Source organism: Sceloporus occidentalis, unplaced genomic scaffold (genome assembly GCF_023333645.1).
Source record: "Sceloporus occidentalis isolate IW3139 unplaced genomic scaffold, rSceOcc1.0.p SCAF_13, whole genome shotgun sequence".
Taxonomy (NCBI): Eukaryota; Metazoa; Chordata; class Lepidosauria; order Squamata; family Phrynosomatidae; genus Sceloporus; species Sceloporus occidentalis.
This window is the reverse complement of record NW_028316993.1, coordinates 2,072,607-2,091,081: the sequence shown is the minus strand read 5'-3', so window position 1 is coordinate 2,091,081 and position 18,475 is coordinate 2,072,607. Positions and strand designations below refer to the sequence as shown.

General features: G+C 42.4%; 2 protein-coding genes across 4 annotated transcripts; one reads left to right on the top strand and one right to left on the bottom strand.

The window, feature by feature from the left end:
* Positions 1 to 801: 801 nt before the first annotated feature.
* On the top strand, positions 802 to 11,426 carry LOC149304539 (thymus-specific serine protease-like). Its single transcript, XM_089478981.1, has 12 exons — positions 802 to 885; positions 3,579 to 3,763; positions 4,636 to 4,732; positions 5,083 to 5,212; positions 5,843 to 5,966; positions 6,829 to 6,906; positions 7,276 to 7,323; positions 7,575 to 7,847; positions 9,289 to 9,427; positions 9,942 to 10,121; positions 10,874 to 11,019; positions 11,346 to 11,426. The coding sequence occupies exons 1-12, from the start codon at positions 816 to 818 to the stop codon at positions 11,406 to 11,408; spliced, it is 1,533 nt and encodes a 510-aa protein (XP_089335107.1). The 5' UTR covers positions 802 to 815; the 3' UTR covers positions 11,409 to 11,426.
* On the bottom strand, positions 11,212 to 18,470 carry LOC149304538 (uncharacterized). 3 transcript variants are annotated; one of them, XR_016271859.1, is made up of 4 exons: positions 15,889 to 17,806; positions 12,994 to 13,219; positions 12,359 to 12,629; positions 11,212 to 11,897 (listed from the first exon to the last, which is right to left on the bottom strand). XR_016271859.1 is itself a non-coding variant. In XM_089478983.1 (4 exons), the coding sequence occupies exons 2-4, from the start codon at positions 15,951 to 15,953 to the stop codon at positions 12,435 to 12,437; spliced, it is 486 nt and encodes a 161-aa protein (XP_089335109.1). In that variant the 5' UTR covers positions 15,954 to 17,204; positions 18,441 to 18,470; the 3' UTR covers positions 11,212 to 12,434. The 3 variants fall into 3 exon arrangements, 2 of the variants coding, with proteins under 2 accessions (XP_089335109.1, XP_089335108.1); XM_089478983.1 differs by adding an exon at positions 18,441 to 18,470 and having other exon boundaries at positions 11,212 to 12,629; positions 15,889 to 17,204; XM_089478982.1 differs by having other exon boundaries at positions 11,212 to 12,629; positions 15,889 to 16,440; positions 16,886 to 17,806.
* Positions 18,471 to 18,475: the final 5 nt, after the last annotated feature.

The following is an 18,475-nucleotide window of genomic DNA, read 5'->3' as shown; positions in this document are numbered from 1 at the left end:
TCAACTATATAAACCACTGGTGCCTTTGGCCAAGTCACACTCTCTCAGCCTCAGAGGGAGGCTATGACAAACCCCTCTGAAGAAACCTTGCCAAGGAAACCCCATGATAGGGTCGCCATAAGTCGGAAACAACTTAAAGACACACAACAACAAGAACGACAATCAATTAAGGAATGTTGTAATGGGGAAATGTAAGTTTTTAAATAAAGATTTAAGGCACGCGTCCAATTTATGTTGATGCATCTGTCGCTTCCTCTCAGCTGCTGTGATTTATCTCCTTCCTCTTTTCGATTTTGCTTTTCCACAATAATATGTTGCTCACAAAAAGATTTAAGAGCTGCCCTGCTGACTTGGATTCAGCCTTCCTTCTGGATCACACAAATTCCAATTTCTCTATAGGTTGCCAACTTTTCTTCTAGCATTGCTCCTGCGCCTTTAACAGAGCCACCCAAAGTGTCGGAATGGAAGATGTGCAAGAGATGGGTTAGATTTCCAGAGGGCCAAAGCTGCTGCGAAAAAATACAGATTCAGCATTTTGGGTGTGTGATGCTATGCTTGGCAGCCTTGAGTGGCAGCATGTGAGAAAGATGCACTGGGGAGGGAAAAGGTCAACTGTAGAAGACCCTGTTGCTCAATCCCTCCTTTGGCTCTTTTGCAAGGAGGGTCATGGGGTGGGAAGGAAGGCCAGCTGTCATGTGAGGAGGAGGGAGAAGGGTATTTAAAGCCGGCCCTTGGCTTGGGTGCTCCCTTTCCATTTCTCCAGGGACTCTCTATCCCATCATCTCAACATCTGTGGCTCTGGGAAGGGATGCAGCATGGCCTTTTCTGGCAGGCTCTTTGGGGGACTCTCCCTTCTCCTGGTGATGCTCTCTCTGGCTCAGGCAGGTAAGCCTCCCATTGCATCCCATGCCTTTTGCTGGATTGCAAAACAGAGACCATGCAGGCACATGGGTCGATCCCAGGGCCGGGTTCGCACATGCTGAGGCCCTCATCCAGGTCAGGTTCAAGATGCTACAGAGCACTACTTGTCAGAATGTGTATGACACTAACTGGGAATGTTTTACCCATCAATTCTTTAGAGCCCCTTGATGATTCAATGACTTACTGTATATACTCAACTATAAGTCAACCTCATATATAAGTCGAGGGCACGTTTTGGGGCCAAAATTATGGATTTTGATATGACCCGTGGATGCGTCGAGGGTAAAACTTGACTCGTAATGAAAGATGTAAAGGATGAAATAAAGGAAAACAATGCCAAAGAACTTAAAAAAATCCAGATGTTGAGAGCCAGCACAGTCCTATGTCCTCTATGACACCCCAAAATAAGATGAGTAGCAATTTAAGAAAAGCTTTTTAGACTGCAAAAATAGTCGGGGGAATCTGTGAAAGGCGTCTATATCATGTGGCCGTGAGTTCCATAACTCAATTGTGCACCATGTGAAGAAAATGTGAGTTTTCTAAATCTAATTCCAATCACATTTACTAGGTTACCCTGAGATCTAGTGTCATGCAAAAGGGTAGGAAATCTCCAGTTTATGGGCCAAATGCATCCCAGCTGGACTTTTCTGTCTGTCCTACATCTCTCTTCCTTGGGCCTGTTCCTCAGTGCAGCTGTTGCAAACTTGACTCCACTAATGCTGCTGGACTGCAAGCCCCAGAAGCCCCAGGGAGCCAGCATGAATCAAGGATTCTGGGAATTCAAGCCCCAGGACACTTTGTGATTCAATGGGAACAACTGAATTAAGCTTTTAAAGGAAGCTTCCAGTGTGGTACTAATGGGTGCTTTCAAAAAGTCCAGTTGCCTTTTGTGATGGAAAGGAAAGCTTAACTTTTTCCTCCCCTGCCTCCTGTGAGCAACTGAAAAACTTCCCTACTATCCAGAGCTTGGAAAAGTTACATTTTTCAAATGCAACTCTTAGGATGCCCCAGCCAGCATAGGGCTGGACTTGAATATTCCAGGCTCCAGACTTTGGCTCGGGTGTGTGAACAGAATGTAACTTGGCAAAGTTACCTTTATAAACACATTTGAGGGATTACGACTCCCATTATCTCTTATCGGGGACTGCAGTGTTGGAATTGTATTGGCCATGCTGCTTGGGGTGTCTCCAAAAGTTACTTTTCCAAGCCATGCTAGCTGGAAGATGTAGACCAAAAGGCAACTTTTTCATGAGCGAGAGGGATTCTGCAAAGTTTTAGTCCAAAAAAGGGTTCCTTTTCCAATTCCTGTTGGCTGAGTAAAGGGCAGATTTCTGCCAAAGACTCCCAAAAGTTAAATATTTCCAAGCCAGGCTGTCTACAATCTCCAGGGAGTTACAGTGCAAATGTGTTACTTATTTGGGAGATATAGCGGGGTGAGGTGACTCCAATCTTATCTCCTGCTGCTGGCATGTGATCCGGAGTAATTGCCCCACTCATTCTTGATCTGAATCCCATGATGCTGTCTCACCTGGATCATGGCACTGTTTGCCCTGATATCCATCAGGTTTAGACAGTCACCTTGCTTTTGTGTATGAACAACAGAACGGACATGAATTTAGGAGAGGAGATCCCAAAAGCTCCAATAATATTACAGGGGATCCTTAATTAAAATCTTTCCTTTCTCTTCATATGTGCATCAGAAGACTGATCTAGTTCCTATCTAGTCATAGATCTAAATTCCTGTAAATCTCTCTCTTGCTATCCTTCTGTTTTTCTTCTTTTTCTACATGGAGAGGGGCACAGTACAGTACAGTCTGCCTTTTGTATCCACAGATTCTTTATCCATGGATTCAACCATCCACGGCTTGAAAGTATTTACACATATATGCATTCCAAAAAGCAAGGCTTGATTTTGCCATTTTATATAAGAGACACCATTTGACTACCCCACTGTATTGGATGGGACTTCAGCATCCATGGATTTTAATATCCACAGTAACCAAATCCCAGTAGATACCAAGGGCCCACTGTATTCATAACAGAACTTCCACCATTTCAGATATGAAAACCAGGACATGTCTGGCTAAGGCGCATTAGAGTGTAGCCAAGATTGCAAACGTTATCGATGAGGAAGAGCACACACAAGCTAGGAGAGGCTGCAGCAGTTTGCTTTGGCCTGAGCCTACTGAGAAGGGCAAGATTTTGCCCCCTCTCGAGTCCCATTTTGGGAGAAAAGTGGGTTATAAACCCTTTAAATAAATAAATATGCTGTGGTCTGGACAGCAATTTTTTCATCTCTTTTTTTGGTCAAATGTGACTTCTTGGAAGCAAGACGCCAAGACGCAGCAGTTGCGCTTGATGTTGAACCAGCCAAGAGCAACCTTCATTCATTCAGTTTCATTTCACAAAACGCAACTTAATATGACACTGAGAGAATTATGCAGCCTTTCAGATGTTGCTGGAGTGCATCTCCCAGCATTTTTCGCCAGTAGCCTTGCTAGCAGCAGTTGATGGGAGTTGGAGTCCAGCAACATTATAACACACCCTCTAACTGTCCCAATTTGGCAGGGACTGTCCCAATTAATCCTTTCCCAATTAATCCTTTCAAAATGTCCATCTTCATCCTTCTTTGTGTTTCTCTTCTCCCCCAACCCCAGTCCGACAGTTCCAAGTGCTCCGCCAGCGCCTCCTGCAGCAGCAAGAGGAACGCAATTGGGAAAAGTTCAATTTGCGCAAGTTGAAACCGGGAATGGCTCAACCAGAATTGGACAGCATCATGGGGGGCGACATCCGCCAACCTCTGGACCACTTCAACAAGCAGAACCGCGTCACGTTCAACCAGGTAAGGAAGAACAACAGGGAGAGGGTTGAGTGGTAAAGCCAGAGAGTGCCCACGTGTGCTTTTAGACTACATGGATGGATACATTCTTAAGGTGTTTAGGGGCTCACTAAACCCAATAGTTACACTGGCTTGGGTATTCACAAAGTTGTATTCTTGGCTGTAGTGGCTAGGAGATTTCAGGAGCTGTTGAACTGATGCCCTTTCACATTGTGCCGTTATTGCATTTTGATCCCACTTTAACTGATGTGGCTGCGTTCTATGGCTATCTGGGATTTGTAGTTTGGGGATGCATTAGAACTCTCTGACAGCGAATTCTGAATACCTCATGAAACTATCAATCCCAGGATTGTGTAGGATGTAGTCGTGGTGTTATAGCAGCCTTGAATGGCAATAATTGTGGAGTGTGAAAGTTTGGAGGGTAAGTGTTGGTAATACATACCCATTTGGAGGGTATGATAATGCTAGCTGGTGGATTCTGGAAGTTGTAGACCCAGCCACACTGAGTTGGATGTTCTGCGAGACAGAGTCCAAAAAAAGTTACAATTGCAAGCTCTGCTTCAATATGATGCCAAGTGGAAAGGGAGGGACAACAAAAGAGCACAGAGAAGGAGATGTGCAAGGTGAAAAGTGAAATTGTGAGCAAAACCGGCACCTAGTAACTCCTGCTCAATGATCATTAATAGATTTTGCCATCTTGACTGCACTCTGATGTTGCTTGGCCACATGTCCCAGTTTGTCTGGGCTGAACCCTATAAAGTGGATGAGGTTCACATGATGAAATCACCTTTCATGTTCTCTTTGCCCCAAATGGAGTGGACGCTTGGCATTACAGTTGCACTTACTTGTTTTCCTTGTGTCATTACATTCCACAGCGATACTATGTTAATTCCGATTTCTTCCAACCCGGTAATCCCGTCTTCCTCTACATCGGGGGTGAGGGTGAATTGTCCGGATTCGTTGCTATAATGGGTAGGTACTACCCCGCAAAACACAGATATCTTGCTCCAAAAAGTGGGAGGTGGGAGGGGAAGCCTTTCAGAAGATTCATTTGAACCAGGACTCACCAGCGCTTAGGCATCCTACCTTGCTCCTGATGGGATGTAGGATGCGGATTTGTACAAGTCAGACCATGGGTTCATCTATCCCCTTGGGATTGTCAGCTAGGGTTCCCCGAGACTCCAGCAGCTTGGCTAAAAAAAGAAAAAGCTTAGCCAAGGCATTTTTAAAGCAATAGTACCGTCATAGAACCATCATGGCTCTATCCTAAGGAATCCTGGGATTTGTAGTTTGTTGTGACTTTTTGGGGGTTCCAATTTCAGGACACCATGTGAACCTGGCCGAACAGTATGGTGCTCTCCTTGTGGCCTTGGAGCATCGTTTCTATGGCTCCAGCCTCAACCCTGATATGTTGGAGGACCGCAACTTGCCGTACCTGAACAGCCAGCAAGCGTGAGTTGGTTCATTAAAAGAACATTTTCTGTTGTGGTCAGAAGGGGGTATGGTCAAGCAATGACCCCTGTTCGATGCACAAGGTGTCTTATTCCATTTCTGCTGTGTGCTAGAAATCTCATAAAAGTATCCCAAAGCAGCTTTACAAGAATTTAAAAAGTTTAGCTAAGCTCTTATTTTGTTGTTGCTGTTGTGTGCCTTCAAGTCGTTTCCAATTTTTGGTGACAATAGGGCAAACCTATCATGGGGTTTTCTTGGCAAGATTTGTTCAGAGGAGGCTTGTTATTGCCTTCCCTTGAGGCTGAGAGTGTGTGGCTTGCCCAGTGGGGTTTATGGCTGAACTGGGAATTGAATCCTGGTCTCCTTAGTAATGTTAATTTAGGCTGAGCTTAGGGTGTCCCCTGGCGCAATATGCACTCCTCGCACCCCCCTATTGACGCCCCTGGGTTCCTGCCATACTTTTGTGGCTCTAAATGTCCAATGCCCTCTTTCCAGTGCACAATGTATCTAATTTTCCAACTGCTTAGCTTTGTTCTCAAATGCATGTTTTGTGTCAAACTGCATCCTATTTATTTTAAACCGTGCTTTGCAACCTGGTTTGTGAAACCTTGTCTTCTTTTCCCTCTGCAGCTTGTCCGACCTTGTTTCCTTCCAACAGTTTATCACTCAGAAGTACAAACTGACGCAAAACAACACCTGGATTTGCTTTGGAGGATCGTACCCTGGCTCTTTGGCAGCCTGGTTCCGACTCAAGGTAAGACCACAGTGATAAAAATAGGCTGGCAGCCCAATGCCTTGCCATTATTTGAGAAATATAGTCCTGTATCATTTTGTATGACTCTGGAAACCAGGATTCAAATCTCTGCTAAACCATGGAAACCAACTGGATGACCACCTTGGGCAAGTCACTCTCTCTCAGCCTCAGAGGAAGGCAAGTGCCCTCTGGACAAATTTGGCCAAGAAGACCCTATGATAAGTTTAACTTTACCATCACCATTAACCAGAAATGACATAAAGGCACAATACAACAACAATGAAAATGTTTCAGATATATATTGCATTGCAGTCTCAGATATCTTGCTTTAGAAACCCACAGCTGATTTAAGGCTAGAAAAGCAGTAACCCTTTTGAGGAAAGGTGTCACACACAGAGGCACTTGATACCTTTTTACATCAGTGCCCTCTGTATCCACTGAGTCTTTGTCCACGGATTCAACCATCCATGGCTTGAAAGCATTTAAAATATATATAGAATCCAAATAGCAAACTTTGATTTTGCCATTTTATACAAGGGACATCATTTTACCATGCCACTGTATTTAATGGGCATCCACAGATTTTGGTATCCATGGCGGTTCCTGGAACCAAAGCCAGGCAAATACCAAGGGCCCACTATATATTATTAAAAGCAAGTGGGAGTACCAGAGTAACTCATGGACCACTTGCTCATCCCTTCCCAAGGATCAACCTTCCTTAAGCCAATGTCCTCTAGATAGGGTAGATAAAAGTCTCCCATCATCCCCAGCCAGAGAAAGGCTATATTGGATGATCAGGGAGAGGAGGAATCCCATTCCTTCCTTGATTACATTTTCTTCTTTTCCTTTCTTTCTATTCCAGTTTCCCCATTTGGTCTTTGGCGCCATTGCATCTTCAGCCCCTGTCCGAGCGCAAGTGGATTTCTCAGGTTATGAGAAGGTGAGGACTTGCTGAGGAATCAAATTACTGTGTGTATATTTCCATACATTAATCACATACATCTTTGACTATCTTTCCACCAGAGTTCCAACAGATACACCAAACTTTACATTACCCCCTATTGGACATTACCATGATGTTAAGCTTTCGTTATTTGCTAATAAAATATTTGAGCTAATATAATACAAATTATTTGTTGCATAGAATATATATTTCAATGAAAATCTATGGCATCTATTTCTAATACATAGTTTTGATACCTATAGCATTTTTTCTTTGGTTCTTTTATCTCGTATTTCTTTTCATATCCTTGTTTTATGGTTTTAGTGCATCCTTCATAGGTCCTAACCTTCCTCCATTCTATTCTAGGTTGTTGCGGAAAGTCTGTCCAATCCAGTGATTGGTGGTTCCAAACAGGTTAGTTTTTCAATTTAACAAAAATGAACACCCATTTGGCTGTTGCAGTGAGTTTCCTGAAGGCTTAGTGTGTTAGCAGCCACACCCTTGGCATAGAGGGTGGCATAGATGTTAAGAATGTATGCAATGTCTTTATTGTGGATTTGGGATATCTTGGCTCATGTTGCCTAATGCCCTGGACATCCTCCTCTCTCTGCTAAGAAATGGAAGCCAGATCCTTGACATGACTTTTTGTTTGGTTCTCTTTTTAGTGCCTTGATGCCATAGCCGAGGGCTTCGCCGCTGTGGAGAAGCTGGTACTTGCTGGGCAGTTGCAGAAGCTAGAAAAAGATTTCCAATCCTGTACCCATGTACAAGGCCACAGTGACAGCATTGAGCTGCTCAGCAACATGGCTGACGTCTTAATGTTCATTGTGCAGTACAACAACGAAGGAGAAAATATGGCCAACGTGGACAGCCTCTGCAAAACAATGACTGACCCGAACATTGGATCTGCCTACGAGAGACTTACCGTAGCCAATCTTGTAAGTCAACCTTGCATTTGTGTGCTAGCCTGGTCACCATCGGTGGCCGGAAACTCCACATAGGTGACTGAGTGGCCTGGTGTAGGAGGAAAGGCTGGCATTATCATTCCTCTATGTGCAGGATATATAATAATTAATAATAATTTGTTTTATTTATATACCGCTATTCCAAAGATCATAGCGGTGAACAGCAAGTAAGCTAATTAGCAAGTAAGCTAATTTGCCCCCAACAGTCTGGGTACTCGTTTTAGCTCCCTCCTCGGAAGGATGCAAGCCTGAGTCGAGCTTGGGCCCTTTTGCTGGTCTTGAACTCGCAACCTTGTGGTTTCGAGTGAATGGCTGCAGTGCAGGCATTTAACCACTGCGCCACCAGGGCTCCTTATAGAAAGCAAGCAGGGTGTGAAAGGAACAAACTGTCCAGTTCCCCACTGCCAGAGCCCAGTAAACTACAGGTTGAGTCTCCCTTATCTGGAATTCCAAAATCTATTTTTCATGTTAATGCAAAGGTATCTTGCAGCACCGGTGAGACTAACAGAAAGACAGAAATTGGGAGCATGAGCTTTCATAGACTTGAACCTACTTCCTCAGGTGCATTTGGAGAGTGGCTGAGATAGTAACACGTTTGTGAAGTCGATAGCTTTCATGGCCAGCTTCCATAGTTTTGTTGTGGGTTTTTCGGCTTATGTGGCCATGTTCTAGAAGAGTTTATTCCTGACGCTTCGCCAGCATCTGTGGCTGGAATCTTCAGAGAATGATGCTGGCGAAACGTCAGGAATAAACTCTTCTAGAACATGGCCACATAGCCCGAAAAACCCACAACAAAACGACAGTAACACTTTTGACTGCACAGGAGAAGGTGCTCCTGTAGGTAACCCAGACCCAAACCATGTAGGGCTTTAATGGCAATGACCGACCCTTTGTACCTTGCTCAGAAACACACATGCACCCCCCTTTGAGAAATATATACATATAAAATATAAATATGAATGTTAATAGTCTTTTTTCATTTATTTTTTATTTTAAAAAATCAATGCAATAAAAAGCAAGTATTAAGCATCCACTTAATTTACATTCACATTTTTCTCAGACAATAGCAGGACAAATATGTCACTATGATGCCGCCTTGAGCCACTGTATTGGGAGAAAGGCAGGATATAGGATGATGATGATAATAATAATAATGCCACGATGCAAGAAAAGTGTTCAGTTTTCAGCAAATGAAGTAAACGTAAGACAAAGCAAGGAAGAGGGAGAAGGGAAGAGAAATGTTAAGAGCATTTGAGATCTTGGGAGGACAGAGGATTAATTGGCAATGCCAAACGGAGACAGTTAGGGGATATGGAAATGTTAAATCTCACTGAAAATCTCTGCAAGAAGCCACATACTCTATTTCTTGGGCAGCAAAGATGGGCTGATTTGTGGTTCTTTTTACATTCAACAGAAGGCTCTGAAAAGCATTGGACTTCCATGCGTGCACAGCTCACATACTGAATTCATACAGCTACTACGTGACACCAAGGTGACAAAAGACTCTTTTATGAGGCCATGGATCTTTCAGACATGCACAGAGTTTGGCTATTGTAAGTGGAAATACAATTCAGTCTTGCTAAAGATGTGAATAACATCAAATCTTGTTGGGGGCTCTCGCTCCCGTTATTGTCCAGCCTTCCTAACAAAAAGAAGCACAGGCTTTCCTGGTTGCATCACATACCTTTCAGCATTTCACAGATATACCTAAACTACATCAGAGTATACTCATGATAGCAAAGTTATTCCTGAGGGAGAACAGATTTACTAGAAGAGGCCAGAGCCTCTAGGCAAGGGCGAGAGTCTGCCCCCTTTTCTCCCCTCTCTTGGGTTAACTGAATGCAAACTCCCTTTGCACTTTGAACTCAGTTTGCAGCAATTGAACTAAGCCAAGGTGGAAGGTGGGAGAAGGAGAGGGAAACTGGGACATTTAAACAACCAACAGTTTCAAAAGTGTGGTGGTAGAGGAGTAATTGTGACTGTGCCTTCCAAATCAAGATAGTTGGGGGGCTATGATTGATGCCGTTGATCTGAATGACCCCAATCCTGTTCTTCCTCCCACTCCAGTCATGACCTGTGAGGATCCTATCTGCCCCTTTTCCAAACTGGTGGACCTGAAGTTTCAGATGGACGTTTGCAAGGAGGCCTTCAACATATCCTCCCGCAGTGCCCAGGACGCGGTGTCTTTCACCAATGAATACTACGGGGCTGACCACCCCAAAGCCACCCGTGTTCTTTTCGTGAATGGTATGGATTATTATTATCTTTTAATTTTTATTAAACATACAAACCCAAACACATATAAAGCCCATGTACGTATGTGAAGTCGAAGGCTTTCATGGCTGGCATCTATTGTTTTTTGTGGGTTTTTCGGGCTCTGTGCCCATGTTCTAGAAGAGTTTATTCCTGACATTTTGCCAGCATCTGAAGATGCCAGCCACAGATGCTGGCAAAATGTCAGAAATAAACTCTTCCAGAACATGGCTACATAGCCCAAAACACCCACAAAAACCCATATACGTACTTTCATGCCAGTACTGACATTCAATCTACATGTTACCCATTCCAAAACCAAGTCAGCACCCACTCCAATGAAAGTAACACAAGAACAGAGCCCCAGTACAATCTTAGTAGTATATGGATCCAATGTCCAGACTCAAAATTTAGTATACTGATTCAATAGCTTACAAACCCAAAATGTATATTATACCAACGCAACAGTATTCACTATTACAGTTTCTCAACAAAGAAATTGCTTTGTCGTAATATACATTTTGAGTCTGTAAGATATGGAATCAATATACTAAATTGTGAGTCTGCAAGACATTGTATTCGTACACTAGAATGGTATTGGTATTATTTATTTGTGCTCTGTTCTTCTGTTACATGCTACCCATCCCTGCATTAGATCTTCTGAGAGTTGCCTTTTCCATTAGATCAGATGTGGTGATTGTTTTACCTGTTCTCTTTTTAAAACCCTTTCTGCCCTCTTTCCTCAGGTGACGTTGATCCTTGGCATTCATTGAGTGTCCTTAAGGACCAGTCTTCCTCCGAGAGGGCCATTTTGATCAATGGCACTGCCCACTGTGCCGATATGAACATGCCTTCAAATACAGACCCATTGCCTCTGGTCGAAGCCAGAAAGGTAAGGAAGGGGGCCAATGATTATAAATAACATTTATGGTATTATTTAGATAAGGGAGACTCAACCTATATATGCAAATATTCCAATATCTGAAAAATCCCAAATGCTTCTGGTCCCATTTTGGATAAGGAATCCTTAACCTGGACTTTGCACTGTGGTTGTGCACATTGTGCATTGTGTAATGGCATCCAGTCATAGACATGTGTTGCACGGGAGCTAAGTAGTGCTTGCATAGCATATTTCCGCATGGCTGAGGAGCTATTGGATTGCAGGCTCTTTCAAACAGGTAAAACATGGGACCAACCTTCTTCTCTTTCCCCACCCAGAAAATCAACGCTCAGGTTGGTGAATGGCTAAAATTGGCAAAGGAGATGCAACAGGACAGCTGAATGGTCAGATGAACGGGAAAATATCTTCAATCTTCTGGAGATGATCATTGGAGAAAATCTGCCTAGACTCACTCCTTGGAGGTTGTCAGAAAAAACTTGTTTGACTCTAAATGCCACAGTGATTCTATTATTATTACTTTTTAAATCACACTTCAGAACTGAACTTGCGTTCCTTCAGAACTGAGTATTCTATTACTGTGATAAGTACTTTTAACATTTTTTTACACTTGAAAACGCCTTTGCGTCACCTTGGAGCTGACTCCCCTACCCATAATCGATCGTGTTTTTGTAAAAAAATTAAATAAATTTAAAAAATTACACATTGCTTTGCAAATAAATACTTTTTTATACATCCATTCATCCTTGTTGATATTGCTGTGTTTTGTCAACAAAGCCAGATGTTCTTGTAAGAGTGCGTGTATCAAAGAGAGAGACAATAAGAAAATTCTTTCTTTCTCACCCTCCGTTATGAGATAGCAGGGCGTCATACTGTTAAAGCAATGGAAAACAATCCCAGATCAAGACCATAAAATAATTTAAATAGAATAGAAGTACAGTAAATAGAAATAGCTGAGTGCCAGCATGGGGTAATAGTTTGAACCTAAGACTATTTATGACTCTGTAGATTAGGGTTCGAATTCTCACTTGATCATGGAGACCCAACATGGAAACCTTGGGCAAGCTTTCAGCCTCAGAGGAAGACAAAGGCCCCCTCTGAACAAACCTTGCCAAAAAGATCCCATGATAGGATCCCTTTAGGGTCACCATAAATTGGAAACGACTTAAAGGCACACAGCAACTAAACTAGCAATAAAATAATAGGATCAAATGTAGAGATCCCCTTCAATTGTATTTAATGGAGTCCATTATTGTCTAAAAGTCCTAGATATTCTGGAGATTGGTATTGATTGGTGTGGAGGCAAGAAGACAGTTGAAGTAACACTGTTTACCTGAACAGCTAACCAGTTTCATTGTGTGTATGAGTAATAATAGCAGCTTGAAAAATCTGGCGCTGCTCCTTTGTCTTCAGATGGTCAGTTCAAAAGCCGCAGCAGAGTGGAAGTGAGTGACTGTGTTAGTATTTCTTGCTTGGTCATCTGCAAACAGCTCCTCCTTAGAAAAGGCTTCCATCTCCTGGTGCAGCTCCTTCAGGTCCTGGATCTCCAAAGCAAGGGTGAAGAGCTGGTTGAACAGAGCCAGGTCAGTCAGCCGCATGCTTCGCTGCAAGGCATAGAAAACAAGGCTTTCATCATTGGTCAGTATTTGTAATGCTTTGTGTGTGTGCCATTAAGTCACCTGTGGACTAATGGCAACCCCATGAATTTGGTGGGGTTTTAATAGGCAATGTATCCTCAGAGAGGTTGGGATACAACCTTGGGATTCAACTCTGGAGACCAAGGTTCAATTCCCAGCTCGGCCATGAAACCCATTGGGTGACCTTTGGCATGTCCCATGCTCTCAGCATCAGGGAAAGGCAATGGCAAACCTCATATGAACAAATCTTGCTAAGAACACCCCATGATAGGTTCACCATAAGTTGGAAATGACTTGAAGGGCACAACAACAACACTGCTGAGAGGCTCACCAATTCTCCATGCACCCAGGTGATCTTCTCTTGGAGGCTGGAGCAGCTGCCTTCCAATGGCTGGACCCCTTCTTGCTTCTCCTTCCCACGCAGAGGTGATGGAGACAGAATGGGCTCCCTAAAAACCTTCGGCAAGGGGGGCAGCCCTTTGAAAGGAGCCTCATCTTCATCAGTCCAAGGCCAGGTGTCCAAGGTGAGATTTTCTTCTTGAAGTACAAGATTCTCCCTGGGAAATCCAGAAGGTACAAACGGTGAAACCATGGCTGTCATCATCTTGTGGGCACATTGTAATATGTAACACAATATTTCACCTGAGGCTCCAGGAAATTCAAGTCAAAATTATCCATCCTATTTTAAAAGCCAGTTAAACTCGGGGGGATATACATTTTAAAATGCAAGCTGAGTCTCCCTTATCCAAAATGCTGGGGCTCTTTGTATTTCAGATTTTGGAATATTTGCATATACATAAGAAGCTATCTTGCAGACGGGACCCAAGTCTAAGCATAAAATTCATTTATGTTTCGTATACACCTTATACACATGGTCCAAAGGTCATTTTACACAAAATGTTTCTAATAATTTTGTGCATGAAACATCCCTTCAGTGATTTAAAATGTATTTTATCTATTTAACCTGCACTTTAAATGGGTAGAAGAAGTTGCCTGGAGTTCTGTTGTTTTGTGCCTAATATGTTCATTTCCATTCCTCCTTCCCATCCAAATTTGAGGAAGCTGCCTTGGTTCACACCCTCCAATATGTCACAGATGTGGCGATGCAATGTTAAGAATGTGGTCAAGGTGGCAAAGTTATTAATGAGGAAACGTACACAAGCTAGGAGAAGCTGCATCAGTTTGCTTTTGCCTGAGTCTACAGGGAAAGGCAAGATTCAGCATCTTCATTGTGTCTCCCTCCTCTTGAACTAATGGAGTGTAATATAGCACACTATGAACACTGCAGCATACTATTACAGGTTCTTTCCCTTTGAGCTATCAGTCCTCCAAGTCCTAGAATAAAAAGAAAGGACAGCAAATAGGGCACCAGGGTCGCTTCTAGGAAAGGAGCTCCAAGGACTGGGAGAAGCCACCAAAGGAGGTCCTCTCCTGTGTTTCTATCAGATGAGTGGAAACCAAGAGAAGATTTCAAAACACAAGCAGGAGCATATGTGGAGATACAATCTGTCATGATGGGAGCTGTAGTCAAAAATATCAGGAGAGCCAAAGTTTCCCCACCCGTTTCGAACTAAGTTGTCACCACAACACACTAGTAGGTGCCACTGTACAAAACGTTGCCTGGATTTCTGAGCCACAAATGCAAACCAAGCAACTGTGCATACCGCATAATTGTTGTTACGGAACAGAGGCTATGAGAATTCATGCGCCCCATGCGTCATCAACACTGTGATTTCTCTTCATTATGATATAGATAATCCAATTAATGGACAAGTGCCACTGTTCAGTCTCCGAAGCACTGAGGTGCGAGGGAAGAGATGGCAGATGCCACAGCTAATTAACAGAAATAATAAGATCTTTTTCAGTGCTGGAAGGTAGGAAAATATGGTAGGAAAAAAATTATCAGACCCATTGTTCCAAGTAACACTTTGTTTGTGGAGATCAAAAGTGAAAAACTGGTAAATCAGGTTCTCATATCAAGACCGAAGAACTGCTATCTCTTGATAAGGCATGGATGGCAACTACGGTGGGTGCGTGAGCCAGTGTTTGCCCCCTCCAGCAAGACAAACAGCTGGAACCAAAACTAATGTCCATTGTTCATGTTCAGACATGTCTGAACAGTTTTTGTATTTTAGGGAGACGTCTGCCCATTGCTGTTGTGTGCCTTCAAGCAGTTTCCAAATTAAGGCAACCCTAAAGCAAACCTATCATGGAGTTTGCTTGGCAAGATTTGTTCAGAGGAGGTTTGCCTTTGCTTGTATCTGAGGCTGAGAGAGTGTGACTTGCCCAAAGCCATGCCCAAACAAGGATTCGAATCCTGGTCTCCCTTACTCCAGCCTTTAAACCATTATACCACATTGGCTCTCGCTCAAAACATACGGTTACATATAAAAACGGTTGCTTTTTGTATAGGAAACAAGTTTCCTGGGCAAATGTCTTCACACAGGTTTGCTTTAGGGTCACCATAAGTCAGAAACAATTTAAAGGCACACGAAGGAAAAAACAAATTATGCTTTTACTGTACCTTTTTACTATGTTTTATTGTGTTGTTAGCTGCTACACCTTAGTGTTTTTAACAGAACTGCTTATTTAATGCTTTTTGTAGCATACAGGGCTTTAGGGAAATTTGTTTTCATGTTATCCACCATAAACCTTGTGCTGGAAGAAAGGCAGGTTATAACTTCTGAATGGTAATAAATAAATACTTTTTAACTTGACTTGACTTAACTTGACAGGCCATCCATCATGCAAAAAGGAGGAAAGCTGTGTCTTACACTCCAACATTTCACAGATGAAAACTAAGACAGGTGTGACCATAGGACATCAGATCATAGTCAAGACAGCAAAGGTTATTCGTGGGGAAGTAAACACAAGCTAGGAGAGGCTGCAGCAATTTGCTTTTGCCCGAGTGTACTGGGAAAAGCAAGATCCGATCCCTTCTTTCCACTGATTTGAGTACAAACTGCTTTTTTCCTCTGAACTCCGTTTGCAGCAAGGAAAGTAAGTTGGGGACCAGTGGGGGAAAGCGAGAGGAAGAAAAATAAACTAGGATATTTTTAAAAGGATTGTAAATAGTGAGAACAAAGGAGAATTAATCAGGACTGTCTCTAAGTAATCCAAAGAAATTATCACCATCTTTTCCAGTTCCTTTTTTTTAAAGGCTGGTCTAGGCTTGTTTGATCGACTTAGGGGACTTGGTGATCTAACCTGTTTCGTCACAACTTACCTTCTTAGCCCCGATTCTGGCAAATCAGATCCAGCAATAATGGCTCTGGAGAAAGAGTTCTTCATGGTCAGGTGTCAAAATATCTTTGCGGCAGGAGAGCAGAAGATGGCTTCAAAGGCAGAACAGTCAGATATACTGAGAGATGGTGAACGATTTAGGTCCATAGGGTAGGGGAAGTAGCTATGGAATGGATGTTGGACTGTAGGTGGCTGTAAAAGGAATATAGCTAGCTTGGTCCTCTGCCACTTACTCCTTAGAGGTCCTCTCAGTTGCTCCAGTCTTGGAAAGAAGATGCTTTGGGAATCTAAGCAAACCCACCAGCACCAGTAGGGAACTTTGAACCCTCCCAAAGCCCCTTCCTTAAGTGGTCCAGGAACTTGGTGAGTTTTACTTGCCGGTGCTCCTCGACAGCTGCTGCCACCAGAAATGCCACTGAAAGCCTTAGAAGAAACACGCCCAGCCTTGAAGCTGCCAACTGGACTCTCTGTTCAAAGTTCAGATCGTGCGAACAGGTGACTGAGTCTTCACACGCCCTTGTTGTCTCTTTATTTCCTACGGGGAACAGAAAGTCCTGTTAGCGCATGGGACAGTGAGCGGGCAGAACAACTTCGTATGACAAAAGACGGGGGACGCCCAAAGGAATTGACCAAGGAGTGAAAAAAGGAAGCTGTTAATCACAGGAGACACACAATATACAGAAAGGAATGCACTGCCACCGGATGTTGTGGTGTGGCACCATGCCAGTAGCTTGAAATGTCTTTTGTTTTGATTTTTCCAAAAAATTGAGCAAATTCATAGAGGGCGGGGTGTTATTCAGACACTGAAAATAATCCTGATAGAAGGTGGGTTGCTCACGTGCGTTTCAAACGCACCTGAGTAAGTTTGCGGGGCTGCCAAAACACAACACACTTAACCCAGGATAACAATCTCAATTTTTTCCCCTGGGTTTCTAAAAGATTCACATTGTCGGCTGTGCAAATAACTGATGCAAACAGACCTGGGAGAAAACTCTGCATGCCTTGAATGTGTTTCAAATACATCCACTTCATCGAGTCCATCTTTATTCGCAGTGCTGACACGTATGTGCACCAGAACTGGCAGAGATGCACTTCCATGGTGTGAACAACAAACCCAGAATGCGTGGGTGGGATTATTCACATAGTGACACTAAAAGAAACAACATCTGAATAACTCCAAGACTATTATTTAGTTGTTACAAGTGGCTCATGAAATTTGGTTGCTGATAACAGGAGTCACATGGAGCCTTGTCTTGCAGTATGGAAAGCTGCTCTACAGTGTTCCTAGTCAGTCACGGTCTGTGGGGGAAAAACATTTCACAGATTAAAACCAGGACACACATTAGCAAGCATCATCAGTGTGTGGTCAAGATGACAAGAATTATTCAGAAGCAAGGACATACAAGATAGCAAAGGCTGCAGCAGTTTGCTTTTGTCTGAGGCTACTGGGAAGGGAAAGAATCCACCCACTCCTACTGAATTAATATAGTGGAAACTTCTTTTGCACTTTGAACTCAGTTTGCAGCAATGGACACAAGCTGAGTAGAAAGTGGGAGGAGGACAGAAAAAACTGGGACATTTGAAAAGAAGTTGAGAAAGTGGGAGAACAGAGGATTAACTGGGACTGTCCCTAGCAAACTAGAACAGCTGGAGGCTATGCCCATGGCACCTTTTAAGATAATTTAAGTCTCAAAGGTGCTACAAGATCTATGTAGTAGATTGTGTTTTGCAGCAGGGCTCCAGGAGACCAGAGATGAAATCTCAGGTCAGCCATAGAAACCCACTGGGTGACCTTGCATAAGTCACACTCTCTCAGTTTACTGTTGTTTATTTATTTGTTTACGGTATTTATACCCTGCCCTTCAGCCCCAAAGGCTCTTAGAGCGGCTTATAATTATGATTATTATTTTTAATTAGACAGTTCCTTGCCCTGCTAGTAACCAGCCTTGATTCTTTTGGGAAAAGGCGGGCTAATAATAATAATAATAATAATAATAATAATAATAATTTTATGGTATTTATATATTATTTATATAATAATATAATATAATAATAATTAATAATATAATATATAATAATATATAATAATAATAATTTTATGGTATTTATATATTACTTATATAATTATAATTATAATAAAATTACAAAAATATAATATATAATAATATAATATTATATGAATAATATAATAATATATATTAATATATAATAATATAGATTGTAAGCCCGAGGGCAGGGAGCCGTCTAATTAAAAAGATTGTATGCACAGCGCTGTGTAAATTTACAGCGCTTCATAAATAAAGGTTAATAATGATAATAATAATAATATAATAATAATTTTATGGTATTTATATATTATTTATATAATTATAATAATAATTATAAAATAATAATAATAATAATATTGCAGGAGACCAGGGCTGAAATCTCAGCTCAGCCATAGAAACCCACTGAGGAAACTTTCCACAACAAGCTTCACTCTCTCAGCCTCAGAGGAAGGCTAAGTTTAAAACAGTATGAAATTCATTGGGTCACCATTTTAGGAAAGAAACTGGCAAGGGCCCAAGGAA